Source organism: Rhinolophus sinicus, linkage group LG03 (assembly GCF_036562045.2).
Source record: "Rhinolophus sinicus isolate RSC01 linkage group LG03, ASM3656204v1, whole genome shotgun sequence".
Classification (NCBI taxonomy): Eukaryota; Metazoa; Chordata; class Mammalia; order Chiroptera; family Rhinolophidae; genus Rhinolophus; species Rhinolophus sinicus.
The window spans coordinates 29,273,440-29,286,186 of NC_133753.1; the positions used below are offsets into that span (position 1 = coordinate 29,273,440).

At 41.5% G+C, this 12,747-nt stretch overlaps 1 protein-coding gene across 1 annotated transcript in view; it reads right to left on the reverse strand.

Moving 5' to 3' along the window:
• The window catches only part of ARG2 (arginase 2), a 28,261-nt gene that overhangs the window by 3,197 nt on the left and 12,317 nt on the right, over positions 1-12,747 (reverse strand). The window contains exons 3-6 of the mRNA XM_019733334.2: positions 5,521-5,698; positions 2,066-2,225; positions 973-1,067; positions 694-798 (exon numbers count right to left, since the gene is read on the reverse strand). Of these exons, the coding sequence (XP_019588893.2) occupies positions 694-798; positions 973-1,067; positions 2,066-2,225; positions 5,521-5,698 (538 nt within the window). The remainder of the gene's footprint in view (positions 1-693; positions 799-972; positions 1,068-2,065; positions 2,226-5,520; positions 5,699-12,747) is intronic.

The window sequence follows — 12,747 nt, forward strand, 5'->3', positions numbered from 1 at the left end:
AGCGGGGAATTCATCACTTGCACATGACCTTGGGTTCTGACATTCTAAGTTGGATTGATCTAGGTTACAGTTATTCTCTCAGAGTGTAACAGCAGCTGAACTTAACTCTGATTTTATGTCTCCAATCTTATCATCTGCCAATTCTAATTTCAGTTTAGCCCAGGTGTCCAATAGCTAACAAACTAACATACAACACCTATATGCTAAACTAAATTTCTTAACAGCTGAAGAAATGGCATACTACCAGGTGGCAATTAATTACATTAATCATTCAAAAATAAATGCTCAGCACTGGGAAAACCCGCATTTGATTAATATTCATCTATCATCTTTCTGCACTAACAAGATTTGCTTAATATAAAACTCTTCAGGTGAAGCAATAGGGAGGCTGGTAAGAATGGGACAGTTGGAACAGATCCCTCATCTCAAAAGATACGTATTAAAAATGGAGCTAAAGAGACATTCATGAGAAAGCGGATCTGGGCAGTGACTTCAAGGAAACCCTCTCCCAACCCCAAAAGAAGTATAATCTCTCTGTTTCAAGTCTCCCTTTCTAAATTGTTTGAATTTTTTATGTGTACACGTTTTGCTTTTATTTGAAAAGAAAAGCTACTATCCTCAGAAGACAAGATAAAGTGTACTGCCCATTGGGAGCTGCCCTATTCACTTTGGAACCTAGAAGTACATACTTACTTGCCAATCAGCAGATCAAATGTCTGTTCCATGACCTTCTGGATACCAAGTCGATCTATGTCTCTCATGGAAAAAAACTGGATATCATAATTCTTTAAAATAAAGCTGTAATGAGATATAAAAGGAGTCCTTAGTTTAAACAACATTTTTAATCAAATTGTGTTTAGAGGGGATTTTTTCTTTATAGTGAGACCTATAAGTTAAGGCAAGGAACAACTTATCAAATGGAACGTAAGTGACCAAGATAGGCACAGAGTTGAACCCTATGCATCAACTTACTGTTCAGGAGGGTCCACATCTCTTAGACCAATATACACGATACTTGGGGAAGAGATACAAGGTTTGATCCAAGAAAATCCTGGGAGCTGTGGTACCTATGAAGAGAGGAGTAAACAGGATTCATCAAGGATTCTTGGTCTCACCAAGATAATCACCACATGCTTCCCAATGTATGTAGTCTGCTTTCTCCTACCTAAAGGATATGCTTCACAACACAAGACACACTTGATCTTGGAAAGAGAGCTGATACCATGTTTCTCTGAAAATAAGACCTAACCAGAAAATAAGCCCTAGCATGATTTTTCAGGATGACATCCTCTGAACATAAGCCCTAATGCGTCTTTCAGAGCAAAAATTAATGTAAGACCAGGTCTTACTTTCGGGGAAACATGGTATAAGTGGAAATGATTCAGAAAGCAGCTGAAGAACACACTATAGTTTTCTCAAGAATAAAAAAATCTCTTCTCCTAAGGTAGTCCCAGTTTCTCATTAACTTACCTGAATGGCAGGAATACTGCTGATTAGCCCTTTTCCACCCATTTCACCTTACTGAATTATTTACAGATTGGTTCTTGAAACAACCCAGTTGCTATCTCAAGTTGCTGACAGCCAAAACACAAATTCTGCCTAATGAATAACCTTTGTTACTCCTGGTGTAACTTGTTCCCTCACTGAGGGGAGGGATAAACATATTCTAGTCTATGCCTGGACTCCCATGTCTTCTGAACAGTCTAGAAAAAGATTACCTTGAGGAAATCATGGTTTTACTTATATTCTAGACCAATAGGTCTGAGTGAAGCCTGGATCCTCAGGCTGCAGGTCTATCAATTACTAGTTACCCAGTACCACCTTCCTTTCTTACAAGATTATGAACCCCTCAGAGCAGAGATCACATCCTGGTCATCTTTATACCCCGAGCATGTAACAGACTGCCTCGCCCATAATAATGTTTGATGAACAAATGAAGGATTGGTAAGCATTTCTACTGCTGTCAACCCATCCTTCACAGAAATCTTAACTGAACCAGACCCTCAAAGCCCCAGGATTAACCCCTCTAAGCCATTCAACTTCCTTTTCATTTCAGCCCACTGACCTTATCCTGTAGTTCTCTGAGGAGAAATGAAACTGGCTGTCCATGTAGATTTCCAGATGAAGTGGTGAGGGGTGTATGGATGTCAGCATGGGCATCGACCCAGATCACACAAAGGTCTGGGCAGTGCCGGGCGTGGCCAATAATGGTACCAATTGCCAGGCTGCAAAGAACAAACACAGCTGACCTTGAACAACACCAGTTTGAACTGCCTGGGCCCACTTATACATGGATTTTTTTCAGTAAATACCTGTAACTGTTTTCTATCCATGGTTGGGAGTACATGGATGCGGAGGGCCAACTATATGCATTGATTTATGCCATTTTAGATTGGGGCTTGAGCATCCATGGATTTTGGTATCCACAGTGGGTCTGGAAACCAATCCCTTGGTTCCAAAACACCAAAGGACAACTTAAGTTTTTGATGAGTCAAGTTATACTTGGTTTTTCAACTGCGCAGGGGGTTGTTGCCCTTAACCCCTGAGTTATTCAAGGGTCAACTGTACAATAATCTTCAAGGCCCTCTACTTGGCAGACAGCACCACTAAGAAATATCCTCAGCCAAGGTAGTTCATACTTTGCCCTCAGGGCAAAGTCTGGGCCCCAGGCTAAGGCTGGATTTGGCTGAGACAGAGCCCCTAGGACTGTAGTTCCCAAAGATTAATCTTGAGTGAGTTAGTTATACATTACTGCCCCGAATTCCTATAATTTGATCAATTAGCCCTGGCCCAGAAAGGACCTTAAATATTTATTTAAGAATAAAATGCAGTTAAAGGATGTGGTCTATATGTAACAATTTAACAAATATTGCTTAATATCTTTTTTTTTAATTTTTTATTGGGGAATACTGGGGAACAGTGTGTTTCTCCAGGGCCCATCAGCTCCAAGTCATTGTCCTTCAATCTAGTTATGGAGGGCGCAGCTCAGCTCCAAGTCCAGTTGCCATCTTTTTTCAATCTTTAGTTGCAGGGGGTACAGCCCACCATGCCACGCGGGAATTGAACTGGCAGCCTTGTTAAGAGCTCGTGATCTAACCAACTAAGCCATCAGGCCGCCCCTCTAGCAGCTCAGCGGCAGCTCGTCTTCAGTCTAGATGTAGAGGGTGCAGCTCACTGGCCCATGTGGGAATCGAACTGGCAACCCTGTTGTTCAGAGCTCACGCTCCAACCAACTGAGCCATCCGGCTACCCCTATATTAACTTTTTAAGGATAAAAATTAGCATAGCTTTAAAAAAAGATGTGATACTTTTAGTCTAAAACAAAAAAAGTTGAAGACAATAACAGGACAACCCAATTAATGACCTCATTTAGATCACTGAATAAAAACTTTATTTGCATGTTATATACATTAGCATATCATTCAAATATCATTGTTTCTGTTTTTTGCCCTTCCTTGTCCTTGGTGTCTGCTTATATTAGCCAACTATCCTGTCTCAACTGTAGGAATATAGCTGATGAAATCGTAGATGGAAAGCTGTCCAGCTTCCCAGTAACCAAAGAATTTGATATAGATGGGAAATGCAACTTAAGCATCTTAGGAACTAACTATAGCCATCCTTCTTGGTCGGTATAGCATGAGACAGCATTTTAGGCTCTATGCCCCACATAGGGCCTTTCTGAGGGACAGCATGGTCTAGTGCTGAAAGCCGTGGGTTAAGTCAGAATGCTGGGGCTTTTTCCCCAGGGAGAGCTGTGTGATCTAGGACAATTCATTCCATTTCTCTAGACTTCAGTTTCCTTTTCTGTAAGATAGGGATAATAATCTTGGCCTGTTTAAGTCAGAGATGGTTTGATGATTTAGGCAATAATGTATGCTGTACTATGTAAAAGGAGCAGAGTGACCTAAAAATGCCTCTTCATTTAAAAAATGTTCAACAGCTATTAAGGTTTTACACTCTTCCCTTCCTGTCTAGAATCTTCCAGATAGCCTAGATTTTAGCACTGAACAGGAAATTGGGACCAGTGATAGGGCTGCAATATAGATAGCTACAGACAAAAGAAAAACCAAGGACTGTGATATTCACATTGACAAGCGGTCCCCAAATAGTGAGATGAGAAGAAAGACAATATAAATGAACTCTGAGAGCTAGCACTGAGCTAACAGGCAGGAGACACACACACACACACTTGTTGATTTAATTGAATCTCAAGTAGAGAACCTGGGACTACTTTGTATTCTATGTACAAATTTTATTCATAATGAGGAATCTACCTGCCTTTCCAGTTGTAACAAAGATTTAACTTCTGTTAAGTGATCTGAGAAGCTCTGTGAGCACCTGAGAGAAAGTTGCTAGATTGGATCTCAAAAGAAAAGTTAACTGCCTATAAAAGTCACATTGGCTTTGAATCCCAGTTCTGCTACTTCCTAGCTCTAGACTTTGGAAGTTATCTAACCTTTGTTCCCTCGGTGTTCCCAACAGTAAATTAGATAAAACTATTTGCCTCATGTCGTTATTATGAGGATTAAATGAGAATGTATATAAAGTGCTCGACACTCCTAGTACTTAAATGCCATTTTTTCTAACAAAAACCTTCATTGCTCAGCTCGAATCATACTCCCGTGTGAAATCGGACTGCTCTAGCCCAGACTGATCTCCCCTGAAATTTTGTAGAATTCAATTTTTTTTCATTCCATGTGTATTTATTTCATTAAGGCCTAATAAATCACAAGTTTCCCACAATTCCTCGTGCTGCTTGAGAACACATCAGAACAGTGCTCAATAAAACAAAGTCCATGCTGATTCACTAAGAGAGAGAGGACTGACTGTATGTCACCCAGGGTCAGTTACTGTGGAGGTAGAGAATGTATTCACATGTCAAGTGGGGAATTTGGAATAAATCTATTAGCAGAAACGCTAAAACAACAACAAAACCAAGTTGAGCCTATGAATGGATCCTTCCCATTCTCCCAAACAGCCAAATGAAAGTCGTAAGACAGATTCTCAAGACAGCTTTCCAAGAGGTAAGCATGAAACTGCACTATGTCTAAAAACTTTACTCTACCTCTGAACTTGTCCCACTATACAGTGTATCCTGCTATTATGCACATTGTTGACCTTAAACAAAAGCCAGCCAGATATTTCTCCAGCAAAATCGGTTTACTCAGGAACAACAGAACTGTAACCTAGAACATACAACCGTGGCAGGCCACATGCAAGTCCACTAAAACAAAGGAGAGGAAATTCCTTTGTAGGAGAAAAGAAGTTGGGAGGGCTGTTAAAAAGAGTTCCTTCTACTGTGCTTGGAGATCCACTGACAGGGCATGAGCGCTTCCTCTTCTGGCCTCCCTACTTCATCTTAAATGAAGTTTCTGTGTATTAATTTGTTTTTATAACATCATACCCTAACAATTCCTGAATGGTATTTTGACTTTACGTGAGGAGGCTGAGACAAGCTAATTGATTAGCCCAAAGTACCACGCAATCCAGCGCCCCCACCACCCCTGGCTCCCATCTTACCTGTGGTCGCCTCCTACTGTGACACAGCTGTAGCCATCTGACACGGCTCTGCTAACTACCTCAGCCAGTTCCTGGTTGGCAAGGCCCACTGAGCGAGGATTCACTATCAGGTTGTTGTAGAGATCATCTTTGGGGACTGGAGTGAAACTCAAATCTCCAAAGTCTTTTAGGCGGCAGCCTGGAAACATGGAGGATGACAAAATTAATTAGAAATGTTATTCCAACTCTTACTGGCCTGGGCCACAAATAATAACTTGTGACAAAGTATGCAACATAAACTCATTTTATCACAGGAAAATTCGAACCATCACATGATTGGCAGGATTACTTCAGTCCTCCCAGCTATCCTGTGGGGTATATCCTATCAGGAGCACCATTTTGCAGGGAAAGAAGCTGGGGTTTGGAAAGTGAAGCCCAGAAATGATAACTGACTTAACGATCACAAAATTGGTACCAATTAGACCTCAGATATTCCAGAGTTATAGAGTGGAAGTAAAATATCAAGGGGAACCAACAGGATATAAAGTAAGTTAAATACTACTAACTTAGGACAAAAATACGTATACAGAAATTTTCATGTTATAAACCTAGGTCCCCAGGTCACACAGCTGCTACGTGCCAGAATCAGGATCCAAATCCAGGCCATCAGCCCCCAATGTGTGTTTTGTCGATGATGCAGTTTGTCTCCCCCCAAGAATCCTTCTTGATTCAGACACTTTAAGAACTAGTGAGTCCTTTCTGAAGAACCGACAAAAGGGCTGACGTGGAGCAGAAGCAGCCATGGACTTTCCGCAAGGTCACCTACCGCTGCGTGCACTTTGACCAGCTGCTGGACATGTCCTTGACGCAGCTGTCACAGTGACACAGCCGCACAACGCCGGGCAGTGGCAGCGGAAGCGGCACTTGCTGAAGCGCCTGCGCAGCACCAACCAGAAAGCGCCACCCACAGAGAAGCCAGAGGGTGAAGAGACACCTGCAGGGACAGGATCATCCTGCCGGAGATGATGGGAAGCATGATGGGCGTCTAGAACTGCAAGACCTTCACCCATGTGGAAATCAGGCCGGGGATGATGGGCCACTACCGGGCGAGTTTTCCATCGCCTAACAGCCCACAAAGTACTACTACCAGCCCGGCATTGGGGCCACCCAATCCTTCCTCTTCTTCCCCCTCAAGTAGCCTGTTCTGCCAATAAAGGCACAGACTTCTCTTTAAAACGAAAAAAAAGTGTTTTAAATAAAAAAAGAACTAGTGGCATATTCTGACAGTAAGCTGTAATATTTTCCCACCCGGGTTTCACATATTCCAGCAAATTATGACAGCAGTCACTACACGTTAATTTTTATCTTTAGTGTAAGTACCAATCTTTGCATCTTAACCACTTATATATCAGTAAGTTGGTTGGATGCCACATGTAGGGTAAGAACTAAATAATCCAACTCTGTGAGTTAGGGATGTGAACTCGCAGAGAACAGAACTTTACCGTAGATCTTATCCTTAAGGCCCTGTTTGTCAAACTGGAGTCCAGGTATGCTGGGGGTTCAGGGGAAGTGGACACAGGGTAGTCATGTTAATATTCACAGAGATTCGTGTTAAAGATTTGGATTAAGACCAGCACAGATCCATCTTGAATTTAAATTGTGTAGTTTTGAGCTTAACCTCTTGAACCCAAACTCAATCCAAAGCCAAACTTCTGAGAGAATTTAAAAATTTGAGAAACAGTGGCCTGGAACACAAGCCCAACAGTGACCTGAACTTCATGCCACCCAAGGGATCAAACCAAAAAGGATATTGGGAGCAAAACAGAACACCTTATCCTGGTGTCGATTAAAGGTAAATGCATCTGCAGCTAGAATTCTGTATGTATCTTTTGGTCACTGCATTAAAAAAATAATTATATAAAAGGCCCAGAATCAGAGCTGATCTGGACAACTAAGTTAAAAGAGAAAGAAAGGAGAAGGTGTTGAAGGTAGGAGGAGAACATAACAGGCCAAAGACATTTGGAACCAAGAGGGAAAAAAATGACCAAATAAAACATCTACAAAAATCTTTTTAAAGAAAGGGGGAAAAAAAACTATGAGTAAAGTCATTATGCACTTTATCAAATCACAAAATATGGGAGGACATTGTAGATTTAAAAGAAATGAAGCTTTAACTAATGTTCCATTCAATGCCAGGTCTTAACAACTGTTGTTGGCAACACAGTCTTGGGCCAGGCAGATTCTTAGCGTCAGTGCCTACACCTGGATGTTTCTACTTCCATGTCCATGTTTACCTCAGCAACTCCTTAAATCTTACCAAGCATCTAGGTTCTTAGAATAAGACACCAGCGCATGTCTGGTGTTTTATATTAGGTGTATAATTATGAATAGAAAAGGTTTACAATCTAATTAAATACTATTAGCTTTTGAAGCCTACTTTAACTCATTTATCTTCACATGACCAAGAAGAAATACATGGGGAATTAAAGTGATCAACATGGAGCTTAAGTGACAGAACCTGGGGGACCCTCTAATCCAATCATGGAAACTAGGATGTAGATCCAACAAGTGTGACAGAAAACAGTGCTCAGCTCACTATTACTCACGTAGAAGAAAGCTGCAGAAAGCCTAACAGGACCTAAGAGAATTTGGCAGTCTTACAGCGAGACTGAATTTCATTAAAGGATTTTGGTCATTAAATGTGTAACACTATGGAGTGGATCACTAGATTAACCCACAGCCTGGATGGTGGGTTCTCCAACATCGTCCGACTCCACCTGCTCTGACTCCTTGCTCACCAAATAGCCCTCTGGTGAGTCATTTAATTTCCCAGTTACCCTCCTAACAGCAAGAGCGCTTCCTGGCAGTGGATACTGGAAGGGCTCCTGCTCACCATATTTTGCATGGGCATTTGGGGTTATACATCATAGTTAGCATGAGTCTCTGGGCCTGAAAAGCCTGCTAAGCTCTGCACACATCAAGACTTCTTCTATTCCTAGATCTATAAAGCTGAGAGCCAGACCCCCTGAAGGGTTTAATGTCTTGAGAGGCCCTGCCTGAGTGGCCCACCCCATATGACTCCCAACTCTGCTCTTTAATGTCCACCACGATAAGTTCCAGGGACAATGAGCGCTACAGGAGTAAAAGGAAATTCAGTGAGGATCGGTGTAGTCAAGGAATGACTCCTACAACAAATGACCTTTGTACCAGCACTGTTTTCGCTAATGCTGTTGTTTACTGGCCATAGAAATTTTGGGTAAAGTTGATAAGAAAGTGTCTAACGGTGGAAGTCCCCTATCCCACTCTCTAGGCTTGCCTATGCTCTATCCTTGCTGACCTTTACGCATAAACACAATGCATAATACTCTTTTAAATAAGGTTGTTCGATAGAGCAGGCTAAACTGCTATAACAAACCCTCCTCAAAACAATAGCTCAAACACAATAAATTGATTCCTGTTTATTTAACATCCAGGGTGGATATTCTAGGTAAGCAGGAGGCTTTCCTCATTGCAATGATTCAGAGGCAAAGCTCCTTCTGACTTGTGGCTCTGCCGTACCTGGGGCTTTGCCATCTGTGTAGCTAAGGTTAGGGCTCCCCAGGTTCAAGGCAGTGGGAGAGGAAGAACACATTGAGGAAAACACCTCTACTTTTAAAGGCCTTGGCCCAGAAGTGGCACATCACTCCTGCTCCCATGGCACTGCCTGCAAATGCAGGTCTGAGTTATGTCCGGATGATTAGAGGATGAATTTGGGCAGATACCTAGCAACCTCTGCCAGAATGAGTACTTTTAAATTCTACTGCCAGAACCTTTAAGTGAGTAAGAAAGAACTGAAATACTAAAGCTTACGTCGCCGATCCTATCGGTCATCCTAACTATTCCAGTGCAGTACAGAGCGGCATCAGTGAATATACTATACCATCCTGATACGGCCTCTTAGGAGCCTTCTCCTTGAGAATGCCTACTGTTCTGATAGCATTGCAGCAGCACCCGAAGATCTAGTGGAATAGAGCCCACCATTGGTTTCTAAAGAGTTAACAGTTAATGAGGGCCTGAAAGAAGAAACGGACATGCCATGTTTGGAAAACAGTTGAGCAATTTAATAAAAATGAGAAATTTGCACATTGGAGCAGTGCAACAGGAGGTTGTAGAAAACATGAATTGTAACACATAGGCCAGGGTTTTGAGGAGTGGGGAGGATGATGGGAGGTTATTTTTTTGTAAGAGCAAGGTGAACTGAGTAATAATGAAGCTGTTACTTTAACAGAGTGCTATGGCAAATTCTTCTAGTTCAAAAGGCACAAGAGATGGTGTCACTAATTTTTAAAGAAACTTAGAGTAATAGTGGAAAGAGCAAATATTGTAATACAGAAGGACTATCTGCCTGTCATGCTTGAGGGTACTGTCCCTTTCTTGAACTTTTTGTGCTTTAGGATAACTCACCTGCAAATCTAGATCAAATGAGACATAATGTTTCATTGCTGCTCTTTCCTCTCTTTTAAGAAGGCAGTGTGGGACGGAATGAACCTGAAACTTCAAGGAAGCTCTCATGACAAACAGATTTGGAACCAACTTGAAAGGGCCCTCATGTTTGACTTGCAGTGGAAAAAACAAAGCTCTGTATATAATGACACAGCCTCACTGCTTCTCTCCTAGTGCTGATAATAAAAAATACATTGAAGATTATTATGATTTTTTCAGCCCAGATGTTACCTTTGGCCGTGATAAACATCTCCGGGCGCCACTGGAGTGGAATGAGAACACAAGCGCATCAACAGAATGATGCAACCAGCTGGTGGGGAAGAAATCAAAACAGTCCTACCAGACCTTAGCAATATCTGTAGACAGCACTTCTGTTTAGGGTCCTGATCGCTAGTGAATCCCTGAAAGAAGCCAGTTGACAGGAAAGAAAGAAAAGGTACAAAATTGTCTGCTTCCACACACACCATACTATACGGATAGCTGCTAATCCTCACGTCCTCTGTGTCACATACTTCAGAGGAAGAAATTCAGCCAAGTTAAATAGCTCCAACTGTTTAGAACAAGACTGAATCACCCTTTGGTTGGCGACTCACATAAGACAATGTTACGACTCAGCGGGCATTTTTCGATAACATTAAGGTACCCAGTTTTCCCTGTGGCTCTGACTTCCTCTTGTGGGTAGCTCCAGTTGCTCCCAGGGCTCCCAGGAAGACTAGAGAGATGGGTTGCAAAGTGGGCTGACACCTGGGAGAGTCCACCTAGCCCCATACAGCCTACTGAATAGCATTCGAGAAAAGCTAGGAACACCTGAAAAGATTTTTTTAATGTTAAATTGCATGGGAAGCATTATAAATCAGAGATTTAAAAAAAAACAAAAAAAAAAAAACAACTTCTAGTGTATATTGTATGGGTAAACAGTGGTTGTAAATTAAACGAATAGTCAGGGCAATAGGAAACCCAAGACAGCCGCTTGGTTCTTCCCGACTCCCTGGCAAACCCCATTTTTCGGTTTTTACAATCCTTCATACATCATAGTGCATTTAAGCTGGACTTAAATTAGATGAAGGAACATATGAGCTGACATTATTGAAAGGAGACATCTTACATTAATTCCAAAGGTTTGATAAAGTCACTTTAAGAAAATGCCAAATAGGTCACTGCTTCCTGTCACAGAAAGCTTCCAGGATACAGCCGTTAGAAATCACTGACTGCCACCTGGAGATTCCGTTTATTGGCAAGGACATCAAATAAAAGACACTCTGCAACCAAAAGAGACCTTATCAGGCACTGAACTATGAATGGACATCTACCCCATGTCTCTGACGCTCACCTTCTCCTACAGTGGGCACCGAAGACTCCTCAAGGAGGAGAAGCCACTGCCATCAGAGGTAGACAGCTATCCCAAGACATCAACAAGGCATTACACCTACGGATAAATGCTGAACGCAGAAACCAACTGTGTGATTTTCTTTACCTATCTGCTGATGATATCAGTCATAATAATAGTTATTCTTTGGGTTTTCCTATATATTCCAACTTAATAATTACTGAAGATGTATAAGATAATTTTTAATACTCTTTATGGCTTATGTAAATGTTATACTAGATGCAAAATACAGAAGAATGAGAAAGATGGCAAAACACTGATCATGATAGTTCACAGGATACCCTATTTCCCCGAAAATAAGACCTAGCTGGACAATCAACTCTAATGCGTCTTTGGGAGCAAAAATTAATACAAGACCGGGTTTTATATAATGTAATATAATATAATATAATACTGGGTCTTATATTAATTTTTGCTCCAAAAGATGCATTAGAGCTGATTGTCTGGCTAGGTCTTATTTTCGGGGAAACACAGTAGAAACACTCTAGTGCTTTTTGCACTGAAAGCCGTATGACCAATCTTCTCCATTTGGCAGAAGACTGCTTTGCTTCTTATCTAGTGTCCTAATTCTCATTGTTCATACAAATAAATCTGTGTTTGCATTATGAAAAGAAAAAAAGAAAGCCGTAAGACCCGACTGCCTTCCATTTACCTGCCCTTCCCTTTTGGGAAAATTCAGTCTTAACTCACATCCCATGGTTACGATTTTGGCCCATCCCCAATGGTCCACTGTTTCAACAAGTCAACATCGATACTCAGACTCCATAGAAATGAGCCTTCCTAGTGCTAGACCACACAATCCAACCAAAAGGTTGGTCATTGATGCATCCTTCGGACTGATTTATGATTAAAAGGGGGAATTGTAGATAAAAAAGGAGGTCTGTAGCAAAGCTGACCGAAAGTAACACATAAAGTCTTAACTGGGCAGGTCACAGAAGGTAGTCACGTCCCAGACCTACACGAGGTTTATCTCTGCCTTAAGCAAGCCCTGTGCATTGTTCTGGTGCGTCTAGGTTTACACACTTTTGAAATGTCAGAAGTGATCCTCTTTTCCAGATCCTCTTTTCCAGACCTCAAGAGAGCATATAATCTGATCCCTGCCTTTCTCCCATCTTCATGTAATCTTCCTTAGTTCCGTGTTAATTCCAAATGTATAAAAGAAAGTGTATAACTGTCATTCTCCAAAGCATTTGAATTCTTGCTTCCCGGCAGTTGTCTCAGTTTGGCTCAAATAAACAACAACAAAATAAAAATCTCTACAGGTTTGAACTTTTCTTATGTTGACAGCTAGTTAAATCTTGGAATACCAATCCTCTGAAAGCCCTAACCACAGTGCTGCACCCTGCTGTGACTCAATTCTTGGGTCACACAGGAAGGTG